The 17,918-nt window shown below is 46.2% G+C and overlaps 1 protein-coding gene across 3 annotated transcripts; it reads right to left on the bottom strand.

Moving 5' to 3' along the window:
* Positions 1-1,035: 1,035 nt before the first annotated feature.
* On the bottom strand, positions 1,036-17,918 carry igf2bp3 (insulin-like growth factor 2 mRNA binding protein 3). 3 transcript variants are annotated; one of them, XM_040188825.2, is made up of 16 exons: positions 16,791-17,847; positions 15,765-15,825; positions 10,709-10,757; positions 7,376-7,427; positions 7,069-7,132; positions 6,371-6,649; positions 5,275-5,409; positions 4,815-4,937; positions 4,519-4,654; positions 4,013-4,144; positions 3,739-3,807; positions 2,856-2,975; positions 2,627-2,704; positions 2,331-2,462; positions 2,118-2,231; positions 1,036-2,022 (listed from the first exon to the last, which is right to left on the bottom strand). In XM_040188825.2, the coding sequence occupies exons 1-16, from the start codon at positions 16,963-16,965 to the stop codon at positions 1,921-1,923; spliced, it is 1,821 nt and encodes a 606-aa protein (XP_040044759.1). In that variant the 5' UTR covers positions 16,966-17,847; the 3' UTR covers positions 1,036-1,920. The 3 variants fall into 3 exon arrangements, with proteins under 3 accessions (XP_040044759.1, XP_040044758.1, XP_077937907.1); XM_040188824.2 differs by lacking the exon at positions 3,739-3,807 and having other exon boundaries at positions 16,791-17,918; XM_078081781.1 differs by lacking the exons at positions 10,709-10,757; positions 15,765-15,825; positions 16,791-17,847 and adding an exon at positions 7,910-7,931.

Raw genomic sequence — 17,918 nt, 5'->3', positions numbered from 1 at the left:
GAGGTAGACGGCGTTCTAACGTGGAACCATAGACACACTCGCGTTTTACCACAATCAACATATTTACATTCGGCATGAAGAGACAAATGAAATAAATTGTGTTTTAGGTTTTGGATTCCTTTCCTCTTGCACCCCCCCCCCCCAATCAGGGTTAATGTACTAATCTGTGTGCCTTTTCTGGCAATTCTTTCCCTATTTGAACAACTGGAACATCAAGTTACATTTGTGGTCTAGCGTCAATGTCTTGGTTTAAATCATTTTCTTATAACGCGAAAAAAGAAAGAAAATGCGTCTATCAGTGTGACTCCCCCTCACCATGCAGTGAACGACGTTACCATTGACTTAATGGCCAGGCTTCAAGCGCCACTCGGAAATGACAACTTGTATCTATGAAAAAAAACAACATAGGCTTGGACCTCACTAAGACACCGTGGTGAAGAAGGCGGCAGGAGGCCTGGGAACAGAACGGAGAAAAAGAAAAAGACGACGCTCTGCTGACTGAGGGGCAGCTGGAGAGGAGACCTGTGCGGCCCACGCTGCACTCATCACGGCCCTCATGGGAAGGCGAAAAGGATTTTTTTTTTTTTTTTTTTTGACAAATTAAAGTTCCATTACCAATGTCAATCCCAAAATGGCATTGCTGTAATGATGTTCGGTTGGCATTATTTGCGTTTCTTAGATGTTTTGTACTTATTTTCAGAAGATGGTGGACCCTCAGGGGAAAAACTGAGGCGATTTTCTCTCGCTACTCTTGTCAGCCGCCAGCTGAGGGGCGCCAACTCTTGCTCCGGGGCGTCAATGTACAAACAGACTAATAGACTTTATGTACAGGGTCATCTTAAGTCACACATACACATGAACAACGCCACCTAAAGCACCAGAGTTGAAGGCAAGGTCAGTTGGCAGCTGACCAAATTTTAAATTTTTTCTTAAAAAAATAAAAATGTTCAAAGACTATCAGCTTTATAAAGTATACAAAATACCACAAAAGCAAAATAAAAAAAGAACGGAACATTTTTTTCATATATATAATCATTTTCTTTTCTCTTCTGAGGTACTAGATCCTGAGGTAGTTAAGTAAAATGCATATTAAATTGGTTTTCCTGGGCAGCAGCAGTTCGGCACAGTTTCCCGAAGTGTCATGACTCTGCCCTCACCTCTAAATATATATTCATCTATGTATATAGGTCTATCTATAAAATGCATCCAAATTTATAAAATGCCACTATCATTACAGGGGCAGGACGCCCAATACAGTCCACCCCTTCAGGGGTCCTGTCCTGAAACAAGAATCTTTCCCCTAAACACAGCCCACCCAATCTGAGCCAACCCTCCCCCAAAATAAACCTCTTGGTCCAAACCAGGACCTTGATAGCAATGCCTTTTCCTCTCCACAGAAAACTCATGATAACGTTTAAACCAATTAAACACTAAGAAAAAAAAAAAAAAAAGAAATCTGAAGTCAACCAAAACATCTGATCGGGTTTGAAGTACCACACCAATGAGGCGATAGGAGGGGAATCCTTATTTCTCCTTTGTGATTCTAGTGTAAAAAGAGGACCAAAAAAACAAAACAAAAAACAAACATTGACACACCCGTGGGGTGAGAACGGTCGAGGGGTGCGTACATGTGAGGGCAGGTGACGTTGGTGGGAGCCCTCAGAAGTACTTTCTTGGAGATGCAGAGAGGTGAGGTTAGGGTGCAGAGGCATAGGGTCTCTTTCTAGCCACACCTGAAAGTTCATCAAGGAGGACAAGGCGGGGTGGATGTTTGGTTGCATTCTGATAACCTTTGACCCCCTGAGATGACCGCTACGACCTTTCGTCTTCCTCTTCTACCCCCCTGGACTCTGCTGCATCTGTCCACCTGTTGCGTCTTCTGGCAGATTCAGTCACCATTCCTCCAGATCCGCTGGAGCTCTACTTCCTGCGAGGCTGTGGAGGTTGGGCTCCGGATGTGGGTTTAGGCTGCTGCTGCCTCTTCACCTGGGCCAGGATCTCCTGGATCTTTCTCTGGGCCAGCTGGAGGGTATGAGGACATGTTAAGATCAGACCAGAGTGAGGAAAGAAGGAAAGACCGGAGACTTTACATCTTCAATTCCTTTCAAAAAACCCACCTGGCATGCAAAGAAGTGTCCACTGATCTTGACTATGACCTGGTCGTTCTCATCGGGCGTCTGGTCCCTGGGCACCACCACCTCTGCGCAGGTCAGGTTCTGCAGCTCGTTTACCTGCAGCCACAATCAAAACATAAGGACAACTTAAGAGTAAATAATTGGATTTTGATTTGTTCAAATGAACTTCGTTAGGATGGGGGGGGGGCTTTTTACCGTTTTTCCTCCTTTCCCGATGACTCGTCCAGCAGCAAAGGAAGGAACCTTGATGTGAGCCTCCAGCTTCACCTCTTCCTTGGGTCCAAAGAAGTTCTCTTCCTTCAGTTTCCCAAAGATGCGACACTGAGCCTGCAGGCAAACAAGATCAAATGTACATTACTTATGGTGCACTTGGGAAAGGAGACATTTCTTGGGGGGGGGGGGGGCGCGCTCCTGAAAGTGAGTGAATAACCTACATAAGAGCGTTTCAACGGTATTTGGTGTGTTTATATAACGGCCGTGAGGTAAAGCACCTTAAACTGAGCCTCTGGCGGTCCAGCGATGGTGACCCTCCTCTGTGGTGTGGCACCCACTTCTTCCGCGGGGGCAATCTGAGAGAGGGCAGACAGCCAGTATTCAACGGGCGCCAAGAAGGTGGTCAAGGCCGGAAAACAACACGAAGACACACACACACACACACACACACACACACACACACAGACATCATTGAGATTCCGAAACGTCACTCAGACTGTCACTCACCTTGATCGAGGCGCCGGCAAAGTGCGACAGCTGTTTGATGTGCTGACCCTGTTTGCCTATAATGGCGCCAACCGCGAGCGCAGGGATGAACAGGTGAACCGTCTCCGACTCCGGGTGTCCCTGCGGGGGGGGGCACACTTTAGTGCTACTGCAACCGGGAGCTCTCAGCCAGTGACTGGAGACTACTTGCTTCAGCGGGAAGTCAGGACAGTGGAGCAAGCAGAAGCGGTTACATTTTATTTATTTTTTTAAAGCTCATACTACGGGTCATTTACGTTCAGTGGGAACTTCTTAACGTTGTGTTCTAATTAGTGAAAGTGAGCCCATTGCATGTTCTATTTTAATCCACTCAACAAGGAAACAGAATCCATCCGCCAAACGTTTTCATACGTAGAACAGTCTGAACCAGGTTCAAAGCGGCCTTTTAAAACGCAGCCCATGTTTTAATTAGACTGGACTGCATTTACAGATACTTTTGGCAACAAATGCAAGCACATCACTCGTGTTTTTGGGTGCGTGTGATTGACTTGAGCTCTCAGAGAGGGAGTGATTTGATCGTCCCAAAGGGACAACAAGTGGCTCTGATGATTTGGGATCAAGCCCCATAGTCCACTCAATAGGTCACCTAGGGGTAAAACATGATCAAATCTGGAGAAGTGCTTTTAATCACCCCCCCTCCCCCAAACCCAATGTAAACCATCTGGTGATTTAAATTATGACTACTGGCCACACTACTGCTGCCCTCCAGGTCTCCACATACAAACCCTTCCTTAAAAAAGAAAAGAAAAAAGGTTTAAAGTTTTGGGGGCATCTGGAGGACCTCCACTAATCCCACAGCGAGCAGCCACAAGCCGTGCAAAGCACTTTGGGACGGGCGACTCACAGAAAGGGGCTGGCTGCTCGCCGACAGCGTAGTGGCCCAAAATGGCCCCTCGCCCCCATAAGGACTGCACTAAACGGAAAAAACAAACATGAAGCCGAGTTGCTAAAGACTACATGTGTTGTTTTTTTTAGTTTTTATTAATTGTAGTTCTCACTATCCTGATTAAAGCGCTGTATAATAATAGATTAATAAAAAAAAAAATAAAACACTGACAGTCCCGGGTTTGAAAGGGTAGCATGTGGGGGCAAAACTCCTGTACGAGACCGCCACTTACCCCGAAGGAGGAACATCCCCCGTGGGCTCCCGGGGGTGGGATGCTGGACATGGAGGGACCCATGCCCGGCGCCCCACTGGGGAACAGACCCAAAGCGTTCAGATTCAAGCCTGGAATCAGGTTGGACTGGAGCTGGATGGGAAACGAGAACATTTCCATTAACACGTCACAGGTTGCGTCAACAAAACTAATCCTTTAGATTTGTGTTCTCTAAAAACACAATTAGTGAGGATTTAAGATTAAAACTAAAGAAAGCCCTGCGGATAAACATGGTTTTGAGGTTATAAGAAATTGAATCAGGACAGCAAAGAGCGTTAAAGCAGCAATATTTACAGATCACTGTATTTTAATAACCACTTAGGGTTTGTGATCTGGCTTCTATTTGTATGTACTACACAGTCTTTACTTTGTGGCAGTAATCACTTTTAAAGCAATGTCAGTTTTCCACAATAAAACAGAAAATCTATTTGAATTATAATTGTCCAATCTCCATTGAAGAGGCTTACATTCATAGCAGCCATGTCACTCTCGTACGACTCCCTGATCTTCTTCATCAGCTCCTCCTCGGCTCTTGCGCAGGCCTCGATGGTGCCCTTCACAGTTATGGTCCGCTCAGGGTTGTACACGGTCAGGTCCTGCAGACTGAACCAAACAATGAGGGAACAAGAACAGGCGTCTTCAATGTCGGAGTGTACGCTTTGGACGGCGGCTCATTGATAGAGACCGCAGAGACCAAACACAGCCAGTAAAAAGGAAGAAGAAAGTTCCATCATTGAACTGCGAGCGCAGGTGTCAGTCTTACGCTGAGATTGTGATCTTGGTCTCCGTGTCCTGCTCGATTTTCTTCAAGTTGCGCCCTTCCTTCCCAATTAACCTTCCGACAAAGTTATTGTGTGCGAGTATCTTGAGCGGGATCTCCTCAGTGCTGCACAAGACAAATTAGGTTTAGTTAAATGCTCCTAGAACATTCAGATCTCTGCCATTTCATTTTACAGTATCTTATGCACACATTTACAGTCCATACACCGGCTGTGCAACCTGCAATCCTTCCAAACACACACTTATGTCAAAAAAAACATACATAACATTATTTCTTTACGCAATTGGAACAGAAAAATGTATGATAGCCTTTTAAGAAACCACACTGGATATTTTAATAGAGAATTACGTAACTGTAGAAGGGGGTAAACTGGTAAAACACAAAATACCAAGCGTTAAATTGAAAGGAAATATTCGCATATTTAGTTTGGGAACAAACTCACAACTTTGTGTCGAGGGCTTCCTTCTGCATGATCTCCATGATTGTTGTACAAGCATTCGAACAACCTTCGGGGGTGGAGTGAATCGTTATGGGCTTCTCTGCTGCACCTGCATTTTCCTTCCTATGGATGTCGATCCTGGAGTAAAGGCAGGTAGATTTATTCATACAGCACTTTCCAATAACTCAAGACAAGGAGGTAAAAGATATTTAAGGCAGGTAATTAAAAGCAAATCTTTATATCTAAAAACAACTACTTCGGTTTCAAGAGGCCCAAGGACGGAACCTGGTGGAAACTCATTTTAATGATTGACAGAAAGCAGTAGCTCAACTTCAACTAGGCAGAGAACTAAACTGGTTTGAATCCTTAAGACTCCTGCACGGTTTTCCAGCCTTTCTACCATTGCATGTTGTGGTTGAGTGTTTTTATTGCAGCAATTATGTTAAATACAAATAATCCAACTTTTCCACTATATGTGGATGTATTTGTACAAGTGGATGTTAGCAAAAGAAAGTTTTGAGCCAAGAGTGTGTCCATTCTGTTATTTTACTGAAAATGGGAGGTATATGGGCCTCTTGTTCATTGGCAAATAGGCTAGATTTCTCTTTTAGAGTAGCTTAATGAAGGCAGTTGCATGGCCGGTGGGAAAAAGCCGGTTAGAGGCAGAGGATCTGATGCCATGCAGTGAAAAACAATTAGACAAGGCGGCTCAGAGCAGGATTTCCAATATTGCAATTGCATTTTATCAGTAACATGGTAGACAGGATGAAATGGGGTCACGCTTCTTGAATCGGTCACAAGGACCTACAGAACCTGTACCCCGATAAAGCGCAGAGAGCTTGTCTGTTTATCCCAAATAACACTATGCAGGACAAAGGTTTACGGGCCATTACAGAAAATGTGCCATTTCTGGCAATAACTTTAGACAACCGCCTTACATTTCAGTTCTTTATCATAACTACATGTCATTCCAAACCTGGAACTGTAGTTTCCAACACCTGCGTTTAGCTTTCGGAAATGCATTTTCTATACCTTTATCCGAGTAGAATGATAGGAACGACCAATACAGAAAGAAAAACGCTCTCATCTGTGTACGTACTTTGAGTGGGTCTGTTTGGTGATGTTGCGGATGGTGGCACCTTCCTTGCCAATAATCGCCCCTACAAACTGCGTGGGAACCAGTATTCGCAGGGGGATGTCGGACTGCATTTTGGGCCGGGTGCCCAGACTTGGCGAGCCGGAACGAGAGCTTCCACGGGCGACATAGCCTCTCCGGCCCCCCGCCGAAGGACCCTCCGCCGCAGCAGTCTCATCCGGGATGTACGACACTTTCAAGGCGTAGTTCTCCATCATAGATCCGTTCAGCTTCTCCATTGCCCTGGGGGAAGAAAAAAAAAATAATAATAAATCATACAGAGCATGGATACAAATAAATCAACGAACTGCTAAACCGCTGCTTTGAATGATTGAAAGTAGAAGCAGGAATCAAGGACTTCTATTGAAACAATCAGCCGTGTCGGAGAATTCTACAACCACTCGTGCAGGGAAGAATATTGTAGTGTGGTTCATGTACACCGGGGGGCACCAGACGGCTAGTTTAACCCCTCCCCAACCTAGCGCACTCACCCGTCCCAGTCATCACTGCATGTCAAATTAAACTGGTTTTGGGAAGGGTAAAATCTGGTGCACTTTAGGAACAATAGACAGAGGAGGTGGTTTCTGGCATCAACAGATCAGGTCAAAAGCATCAAGACGGGTGAGCTGCAGGTTAACGTCGCAGTGTGTGCGTGTACTCACAGCCGGGCCTGGTCCTTGGCTGCATATCGAACGTTGACTACTGCCGTCTCTGTGTCAGTGTTTACTGTGGGAGAACACGTCAGACTCAAAATCGACTCATTCAAATGGCGCCGACACAAATCACCAACATGGGCTACTTTCATTTCCTGGCACCACATAAATTCATTCAGAAGTTGTAATTATGCCTTTAAAAGCATTAAATGAATGCTTATATTTGCAGTTCTAACAAAGCATGTTTGACGCATTCTAAATGCAGTATAAAATAGCTGGATTTAGTATAAAGAAAATCCAAAAGAAGTCTTTCTACCTTGTTCACAGCTCTCTACGCCACCATACTGAGCAAGCATACCATCCAAAACCTGTGAGAAGAAAAGCCACGATTAGTTTAGTCCTCGAAGGCCTTTGACCAGAACCTGTTGGTGAGCAAAGCTCATTTGTGCCGTGCTCCTTAGGGCCTCAGCGTTCAATGTTGAGTTACATGGATACATTTGTTGTAAAATGGTCAGAATATGTCGCTCTTCTAGGATGCAGCAGCAGAGGGAGTTTTAAAATCTCCCTTTAGCAGATTATTCATCGTAAAAAAACAACCCTTTCCAAAAATAAAACGTGCAACAAATAACACGTTCAATGTTGATTCAATATGCAGCCCGCTAAGCAAAGAGGTTTAACCACGTCTGAATTTTTTTTTTTTTAAAGTGCCTTTACCTGCTATTTCAGATATTGGCAAATGTATAAAATATATGCATTTTTTATGCTTTAAAAAAGTCAAATTGGAAAAAAAAAAAAATGAAAAAAAAGTGCCTTATTGAAGAAGAAAAAAGGTATACAAAAAGAAACACACCAAGCTGGTCACCAGCCCAAATCTTAAGACCACGTGACTTTTCTGAAGTGCTCAAATATGGGCGAGAGGGGGAGCGAGGGCTCTAAGCTAAGACATCCGACCAGGGTCACTCAAATACAAGTCCACACCCCAAAGAGCTCAACCCTACTTTCTAGCCAACAAGACTGCGTCCCTGGCCTGCACGCCCCCCCCACCACCAACGCGACATCCCACCCCCCTGCCACCCCTGCTCCCCGCCATTGCCTGCGCTTGCGTCGATACGAGTTCCCCCGGAGCCAAAGAGTGGCTGGCTGCTGGCTGGGTGCCGTGCCTGACCGTCCGCCGAGCACAGCCAATGCGAATCCAGGCCATTCAGGAAAGGGTGGGGTGCATTCCAGCAGGAAGCAGTGGCTGGGGGAGGGGTGCGAGCTCATGCTACACATTCTGTGAATCTGTGCACATGGAAGGGAAGAGGAAGCAGTCCGGGCCCACCCACCCACTACGGCTTGTGAACACGCTGCTGTGCTCTACACATTTTGCACGCTGTAGGGCTACATATATGCGCACACACACACACACACACGCACGCACACACGCACGCCATGGCCCATTGTCTTATCAGCCTGATAAGACTGATACAAGGCCGTAGCAGCAAATTATCCCATTCTACTCTGTTCGGCCATTCTTCGAACCCTTCCCCCCTCCTCCATCCGGGGGAGGGAAACCGCCATGTCACCTTTTCGCTGCACGCAGGGAACACGGGGTGGATCCGGAGTTTCAGTTGAGGGACATGCGTAGGCAAAGCAATAGCACCGTTACAAAAACCACCGGGCCTGTCAGCGAGCCGTTTGGTCACACGGGGAATCCGGCTGAGATCTGATGACTTGAACATTTGGAGTGTTGAAACATTCAAGCGTGGTTCTCATTAGCATTTATGGAGCGGAGAATTAAAACTGTACAAAGCTACAGGCACACGCCAATCAGACATGAATGATTTTTTTTTTTTAAGTCACGTATGGCTGAGTTACTGCCACATGAGATCTTGAGCGGGACACATAATTATAACAAATAAAGCCAGAGTGAAATTCAACATTCAAATTTTTAAATGCTGAAATCAAAGAAGAGATAAATTTGCAGGTGCGCGGCCGGTTAATGCGGAATCAGTAGAATTTGTAGGAGACACTGAACAAACAATTTTTTATTAAACGCTTAAGAGAAAAATAGACTCGCACCGACACACACACACACACACTCGATCTCCCCCTCCGCCCCCCCTCTCAGGCAGTGGCACTGAAATCTGACTGAATTACAGCTCATTATTTCTCTTGATATTTTCAGATGGCCTCTTTTTCACCCATCAAACCCTAATGTGACAGATGGATTGCATTTACGATTTGAAGTGCAAATCATCTAAACAAATGTTGAGTCACCCTCTCAGGAAGTAACAATAGTGATCATATGGCCCACTGATTAAAAATGATTGCATTACGTATTTGTGTGTGGCAGTGGTGACAATCATGACAGAAAAATGCTGTATTACAACTTTTCTATTTTATGCATGCACGCCCAAAAAGGGAACCAGGCCGACGTTTATGTAAGCTTGAATCTCATATTTCACCAAAAAGACTCAACTGCTGAAGAAAATTCCATTTTAACTCAAATGTAAAACTGACCATGCTCTGAATTCTTATTTAACCTAATTTCTTAAATGTATAACCTGATACATAAATATTTTTTAAAACACTTATTTCAGACTTATTGTACGGCATCTGACAAGTTAGTCAAGTCAGGAGTTCACAGTAATTTGAGGTGATGGATTGTTAGTTTTACCACAATATAGTCGGACACCATAAACAACGTCCTTATATTAGAACACCACCGAATCTTCACAGATGCAATACATTTAATGAGTCACTTTGGTCTTTGTACCCTCAGATTTCTGAAGTCAATTAGAAACGCTTTTCTTTTTGGGTTATTTCTCATGGGCTCATGGACACATTGCGGGTAAGCACAGGTTTTAAAGTGGCTCTCGTGATTTCCTGTTGAGAAACTCCGTTGACAAAGAATCTTTTTGGCAACCCTAATTTTGTGCCTGTTGCAAGATCTGTGACTAAATGAATTCCACTTAATTGTACAGGTGCTTTTTCTATTTTCTTCACCCTGCACAACATTAACGAAACATTTATGTGGCCCTTTAAGCAAAAGTGTGTGGTTGTGATACACACAGACCTAATTTAGCAAATGAAAAACAGAAAACTTAAAATTAGTGGATCTTCCTAATACCCCATAATCTATAAAGGATTATCAGGCGTGGTTAGATAGGGCCACAAACTGATTTAAGAATGTTTCACAATAAAAAAAGCTACTTTTTTTAGAAAACCCCCATGGTGTGTGTGTGTGTGCGTGCGTGCGTGCGTGCCAAGGCATCCTTTAAACTAGCACGTGTGATCAGTTTGAAAACAATCATTAAACAATGAATTACAGTTCACCATATTAACCACATCTTGAGCAGTCCAAGAATCAAACAGCAAGCTACTTCACAATTGTTTTCAAAACATGCAATATGGAGCTCATGTTGCTGCTTAAAGGCGCCTTGCAGGACACAACCAGCCAAACCACATGACGAGATCTCGCTCTTCAAACCTGTGACCACCTATCCCGGCTTTGAATACGTTCCCGTGCCTTTTAGCCCCGTTCAAATGGACCATGAAGCGCATTCTTAATTGAAACCCAAAAAAAACGGAGGCCCGGTGAGTCCAGAGGCTTAACAGAAAGCCCGTACGGGCTTCCTGATGGGACCCAGAAGCAGTTAGCACTCACCTCCCACTGCATGTGAGGCGGGATGTTCCTGATCTGCAGCTTACAGCTCCTGAAGAGAGGGAGAGAGAGAACAAAGCAGAAAAGGGGTAAAGGAAGCGAAAGTAATTGATGGAGGAAGATGGGGAAGCGAGGAGAGAGACACTTAGTTGCTGACAATACTAAGAGTACAATGACACAAAAAGTTCATTTAACAAAAACACAGTTGGTCTTCATTCCCTCCACCGTCAGGCAAGAGAGAGCGAGAGGGCTGAAAGCTGCAGATACAACTTCCAATTTAATTCCATTCACAGCCCAGCAGGTGCACAGAGAGAACCAGAGGAACACGTGGGAGAAAGTGATGGAGATGGAGCGGGCAAAAGAGTGATTTGGAATCAACACTGGGTGGCCTAAATTGAGTTGGAGGGGCGCAAGATTAAAAAATTACCCTAAAACGCACCACGCCCCCATCCCAAAACACCAGAGTGCAAAGAACGAGAATTGGGAGAGGGGCCAGATTGTGAAGTGGTCGAAAGAAGCATCAACAGGAGGAGCGCAGAGGAGGGGTGTGTGTGTGGGGGGGGGGGGGGGGGTGCGATTGGAAAGGTGAAGATGCACTCGAACGTCTTGTGTACACAGCTCGAGGCCACGCAGCGTAGCATAATGACGATTTAACCACTGCAAGTCTCCCGCCCTAAAACAGCCACTTCCAACACGCCCATGAGCATGGGGAGGAAGGGTGGGGGGGGGCGGGAGTGGTGCCGCAGGTAGTGAAACAGGAACCAAGAAGGAGCCTCCGAACCGCGTTCTGGTTCGCGCATGCAGCAGAAGCAGGCGGGAGACCAGCAGTCACAATGGCGCCGCTGTGGGCCGCCGCCCGGGAACAAAAACCAGCGACGCCAAGACCCCCAAGGTGGCCTTTTAGCTTTGAAGGTGCCCCAAACGGCGTGTACAGCGGGGAGGGGGCCCTGGGCCACGAGTGGCAGTTTAACGCAGACGACGAGGCACGTGGATCGATGAGTCAAAGAGTTTCGCAAGAGTCCGCACGCATGTGGCACACAGAAAATGGCCACTCCAAAGTTCACAGCCTGTTGATACGCAGCGACCTAAAGGAACACTACGTACACACGGCCGGGAGCTGAAGCGCAAACACGCTCACACAATGTGGAATCACAAACCCTGACCCCACCCCACCCCCAAGCCATTTCCACACCGGCCCCACGCTCAAACCCGATGCATGTGCTGCTGGTCGGTTATAACTGGACGTGTTTGCAGACCACTTCCTGTCTTCTGTGTAGAAATGGCGCACACACAAACACACATCTCTCTATAAGAGCCAATGAGCTGGTTAAAGGAGGCCTGAACGCTGCTCATCCACTTGTACAAACAGCTTTGTTGCATGTGGTTGTTTTCTGTGTAGAGAACACGTTTACCACATGCATCATTTTAAAAATCACACTTTTTATATGAAGCCACAAAGAGGGCGGAGGGGGGGGGGGGGTGTTGTGTGCTCGGACACACCTCATCTACGCCGTGAAACCTACTGCACGGCCGCAGTGGCCGAAACGCTTCTGCTTAGCCGCTGAGACCACAAATCAAGCTAATCAAGCTGAAGGTGAAATTTTAGTGAAAATTCACTAATAACGTTGAAGAGGGATTCCAGCCCACGGGGCCATTCCTGGCTGATCTGCCCCCCCCACACACACACACACACACACACACACACACACACACACACACACACACACACACACACATTCTGTATGCTCTGCATTGCGGCGGGAACGCCGTGCAAAATGTGCAAATGCACCGAGCACTTCCAGTCGGATTAACCTATAGCCACACACACAAGAAGGGAGCCTGGGTATTGGGTGGGGGGTGGTATACATTCCCCAGTCCGAGCCTTTGATTTGGGGAGGGGAGGTGAGAGTGGTGCTTTGGTGGGGGAGGGGGGGGGGGGGTTCAGGCAAGGGTAACAAGGGCCCTCTCTGCCCTGTGGGGGTGGGGCCCCGTCGCCATGGACACTGACAAGTCCACTGACGGGAACATGTAGAGCAGGGTTAAAAGTGGGAGGGGGAGGGAAGGAGTGACTGGCGTTGGCTCGTCATGTGATGGCCTGAAGGAGGCAAATATTCACTTTTTATCTTTAATTTAAAAAGACAATTTTCCAGGTTTTGCCCATTGAGTCGCCGCCCAACAGAGTACACCTCCGCCTGTATTCACCTCCACCTCTTAATCACATACAGGCACCGAGAACGTCAACGTGAGACGGTGTGGGACACACAGGGCCTGTATTCAATGCCCGTCCACAGCCATCGACTTCCCAGCTGTAGAGATTCTAAATGACCGAACTCCAAGCAGACTGGTTTCTGGCTGCCCTACGACACACACACACACACACGATTCTCAAACTGATTTCTAATGGAGGTGGATATCAGTAAGAAATCACTCAACTTCTGAAAACACTCACTCAAGCGTCTTCCTCCCAGCTATATAATTTATATACGTTTATGGACTAGAAAAATTGCAGCGTCACTCTGTTTGGAGCCTTGCAGGATGGAGAGTTAAGGATCCTTTGCTCGCAGTCTGGTAAAACAAGGGGCCACATTCATTATTCTCTGGCACCCCGAGTTTCCGTCCCGAATCCCAGTTTTTTTGCAGGTGGGGGGCCCCCCGAAATGACCCCATGACCCAGAATTCTTGTAATGAGACTGGGGATATTTCTGCAAACAGCCCTTATACGATCTACACCAATGTCCCAAATTACTTAGTTTGTTTTTTTGTTTTTAATGATTGGTTCAAAAGAAGAAAAAAAAAAGAGCCCAAAAAAGGATACACCACCTAAAGTACAAAGTTACACCACTAACTGAGGATAAATGCTACGCTATGTGTATTATCCACCATGTTCCTTCCGTCTGTTCACATGGAGATGGGCAAGCGACATCTAATTTAATGTACAATTTACCCAATAAGATCTAACCAAGGATTTCAAGCTGGTGAAAACAATAACCCAGTTGGGCTTACAATTAAGAGTTACTTCAAATAGTTGGAGTGAAGCGTATTTAAACCAAAAAAAAACCCCATTAAATTAGCAGCCGTTGGCAGAAAATAAAAATGGCTCCGTGGCACCAACCAGCAATTCATAAGAATCAAAAGTAAAAATAGAATTGTCAATTGTGAACAATATAGCCATTTTCCCCAAAATGCAAGTACACCTGTACGATTCTAAAAGTCAAAATGTTAAGAACGGGTGGGTGGACCAGAAAAAAATGAAACACATTTCAAAAGCTGGGAAGTGAATTGTCCAAAATATTTAATAACTAAATGACCCTGGATAGAATACTATGGCAGATGTATATATTCTTGTTATTGATAAGATGTTTTATAGTAACATTTTATCTAACCGCTTTTGGCTAAACCAATTTTGGATTCTCGTTTGCACAATGTTTTACCCAACAGGGAATCTCCACTATGCATGGCACCCTTTACATTTTTATCTCATGACCACCAAACCGTTGCCGCCGCCCCCCACCCCCCCTCTTGATCTCTGGCTGCTGCAGCACTTCCCCTTTGCTGGTGGGTTCAAAGGTTAAGCCACAGTGATTGGCCCATCCCCCAGTTGATATTTGCAGGTTAGGAATGCAAAGAGAGGGAGGGGGGAGAAATGTCCCAAGTGTGAGCAGCCTATAGCCAGAATACTGTTCCCTTTGACTGCGGCCATGTCCCATGCTGTAAAGGGAAGGCACGTTTTACTTTGTGGCTGAAACGCGACTCCGTTGCTGCCATCACGGGCTGCACTCAAACACAGAAAAGTAGTCGCTTTTTTTTGTGATCAGGAAAATGTGGACGACTGAAAAGCTGAGGGACACAGCAACACCCCCCTTTTGCCTCCCCCTCCCATGCAGCTCACCTGGCTAATCAAAAATACAATTTACACTTACAGCCAGGGGAGGGGAAAAAAAATACAGTTCATGTATATTTTAAAAGTTGTTTTTTAAAGCCCTGCGTGATGCTTTTTCAACCTCCACGCCCTTTTCCCCAAAATGTATTTTGCGTATAATTATTGAAACGCCTTCACGTTTCATCTCGTAATTTCTGCTTGCAAATGTATTTTGAACTCAACACCGCAGATCTCTCAAGGAAACTTTAAAAAAGGGGGGGGCTAAACCATGCACGTGACGTGGAACGGTTATTCTAAATCGCAACAATTAGCAATCGAGGGCAATTTAAAAAAAAACGATTAATTACGACGGAATTGCGTCAAACGCTAACAACCCCCCTCCCCCCTGGAATCGCCCCACAATTGCGGTTGAAAATATTTACGCATGTGGGTGTCGTTCACAGGCTAAACGAGTGTGTGTGTGTGTGTGTGTGTGTGTGTGTGTGTGTGTGTGTGTGTGTGTGTGTGTGTGTGAAAACTATGGTTTCGGTGATTTTGAGCGCGCACTAGCGCGTTTTGGGAGTCCATCTCATGCAACAGCAGCACAATGCGGAGCGCGGAAGCGCGCACAGAGAGCGAATGACGGGCAGATCCTTCTCAAATGGACGACTCCACAAGGCCCGCGCGCCTCGCAGCGCAGCCGGCAAAGCACGGTCTAAGCAGCCAATCGGGCTTTGACTAATCGCCCTGAAGCTGCAACCTCAAAATAAAAAACAAAAAACCACACAGCGTGTAGGTGTGTGTATTCAAACTAAATGCACATCGCGAGAAACTAAAGCATTTGCAGGGAAGAACAAACAACACAACAAGGGCACAAATCCACTGGGGTTGTATGTGCAGCGCCCTACTGCTAGTGTCATGGCGAAAGGAGGGAGTGGGCTCCACCACCATACGCCCCCTTCACATGACCCCCAGAGCATTCAGAACGAGAAGAAGAAGGACACTTCAATCACCCAACACGGAAATCGCCGTATCAACATTCAACGTTTACATTTACAGCAGATATTTCTTGGTACACATGAAGAGCATTTGGAATAAAATTAGTCTGGAGTAAAAAATAAAAACAAACTAGTTGAATCAAGGGGCAATAACCCACAAACATATATATACACAGAAACGTATTTAAAAAACGGAACTTACCGTTGACGTTTAGGGACCGAGTGCTCCACTTCGAGAAGTTTCCCATGAAGTTCAACTTTACCTAAAAAAAACAAAAAACAGAACCACGAGTGTCATTTAATAACTTGACCTCTCCAACCGTTTAGACTCAGTGTTTACGACTCATTTCGTGCACAGGCCCAACACCTCCACCAGGCATACGTGCACGACACGGTCCCCCCAATATTTACATCGTGTTGTGATAATGGCGACATGCACGAGCACACGGGCACCAGCTCAATACGTGAGATGATACGAGCTGGAAGAAGAAGAACGACGTGTCCCATTTTGAGAGCAGGCCTAGCTTTGATTCAACAACAAGCCACTGGACGAGGTGGAGAACACATGGACGTGTGGCGTCAGGGACTTGGCCTACATTTGACCAGCGCAATTAAAACCACCTGGTGTGTCAGCATGGGCGAGAGAGAAAAAAAAATGGCCTCACAACGCCGGGAGGAGTTGTGGCCACTGGAGAAGGCCTACAGGTTTAAAAGAAGCCGGCCCGATAGTGGAACTTTAAATTATTATTATTTTTTTTTTAAAGCACCACGAATACTGCTCCTAAAATGTTGCCAAAGTGGCCTTGTGTGATGAAGCACCGCGATAAACACGGTTCACTTCACGGCGTCCACAGCTCGCAACGGGCACGTAGCGGCAGCAGCTTTGGCATTTCTCCTCCTCGTGACCGTGTTCACGCCACCTTTAATTTATTTATTTTATTAAATGTGTAAATGGATCAAAAGCTACTTCTCTGGGAAATTACATTCAAACCCGTGGATTTGTGTGAGCACACCGTGTCAAAAGGCCAAGTTAAGGTTGTGAGAGAGAAAAACGCTTGGTTACCCCCCCCCCATACACACACACACACACACACACACACACACACACACACACTCTCTACAGGAGTCAAGTAAAGGCAAATCTTCACACAATTACAGCAGTTTCTTTGAGCGTTCCCAACATGTACCCCCCCTCACTCACTCACTCAAAAAAAAGAAGAATGCTCACCTGAAAGAACATCAATGGCCTTCATCGCAGCTTTCTCGTCGGGGCAATCCACAAACGCATAGCCAGTTTTGACAAGAAACGGACCACTGTGCGGGATCTTCCACTGCTCAAAGATAGTTTCGAAGTCCTCTTCGCTCGCCTCGGCGCTCACGTTGCCAATGTACAGCTTATTCATGTTCTGCGCCGTGGTTCAGGGAGGGGAAGGGAGGGGGAGACGATCTTCACGCCGAGGGAGTGGGAGCGATAGTTACTTGCCCTCTCGCAGGATGTGCAGTCTTTGGAGTAGACTAACCCCCCCTCCCAAAAAAAAAAAAAAAAATCTTCTTTACTACTACTACTACTACTCCGGAGCGACCGTGTCGTGCTTCCCGTGGATTGAAACTGGCAGTGCGCGTTCGCTGGCTCGCTCGCGCTCCCTCGCCCCGTCCGTCCGTCTTTATCGCGCAATAAATAAACGCTCAATTATTAATCTCGTGTCTCCAAACGATGGCGCGCTGGGTGAGGAGGAGAAGGAAGAAGAAAAAAGGAGGAGAAACTACTTTGCGTCTTCCTCCGAACCCCCCCCCCCCCCGTTGGCAAAGAGACAGAGAATGTCACACACGGTGAGGTTGGCGCCCGCCTCTGAGTCTACAACCTAGAATGAGAAGAGGAAGAAGAGGGGGGGTGAAAAAAAAATCCTCCGTTATTCCGGCTTTTTTTTTTTTTTGAATGAGCCACGTGTTCAAACTACAAATCAGCCCACACGTGAGGAATCCCAAATTGCTCAATTAAGTGTTTGGGATTGGGGGGGAATTGCACGGGAATCTAGGGTGGGGACAGCGTAAGGGGAGTGGATTTAAAATAAAAAAAAGGAGGGGAAGAGTGGATCGGTGTGAAGAAAAACCTGGCGAGCTCTGTGCGTAAAGGGATTCCGCGAGAACCCGATGCGTCCTTTTACTAGAATCACGTTCGTGTGCCTTTCTCTTGTCAAGCCTCCGCTCTCATTGGTCGGTGAGGAATAGTAAAACGACAGTGCGCCAACGCACGCCCACAGCACGAACGACGCTGATATTGCGGCGGTTCTTGTGCGCACGGCTGTGTTAAGTGCGCTGCACTAATGGCACGGGGAGGGGCCACCACGTATGAATG

The sequence above is a fragment of the Gasterosteus aculeatus genome, chromosome 10, assembly GCF_964276395.1.
Source record: "Gasterosteus aculeatus chromosome 10, fGasAcu3.hap1.1, whole genome shotgun sequence".
In the NCBI taxonomy this organism is placed as follows: domain Eukaryota; kingdom Metazoa; phylum Chordata; class Actinopteri; order Perciformes; family Gasterosteidae; genus Gasterosteus; species Gasterosteus aculeatus.
The sequence above is the reverse complement of the archived record's forward strand: the minus strand, read 5'-3'. Positions and strand labels throughout refer to the sequence as shown.

Excerpts from the sequence above, each read along its gene's own strand:
- igf2bp3 (XM_040188825.2), bottom strand. The coding sequence starts at position 16,965 with ATGAATAAGCTGTACATTGGCAACGTGAGCGCCGAGGCGAGCGAAGAG. Across the intron at positions 15,826-16,790 it reads GGCCATTGATGTTCTTTCAG|GTAAAGTTGAACTTCATGGG; the intron begins GTGAGCATTCTT and ends TGTTTTTTTTAG. Across the intron at positions 4,938-5,274 it reads GAAGCCCTCGACACAAAGTT|CACTGAGGAGATCCCGCTCA; the intron begins GTGAGTTTGTTC and ends TGTCTTGTGCAG.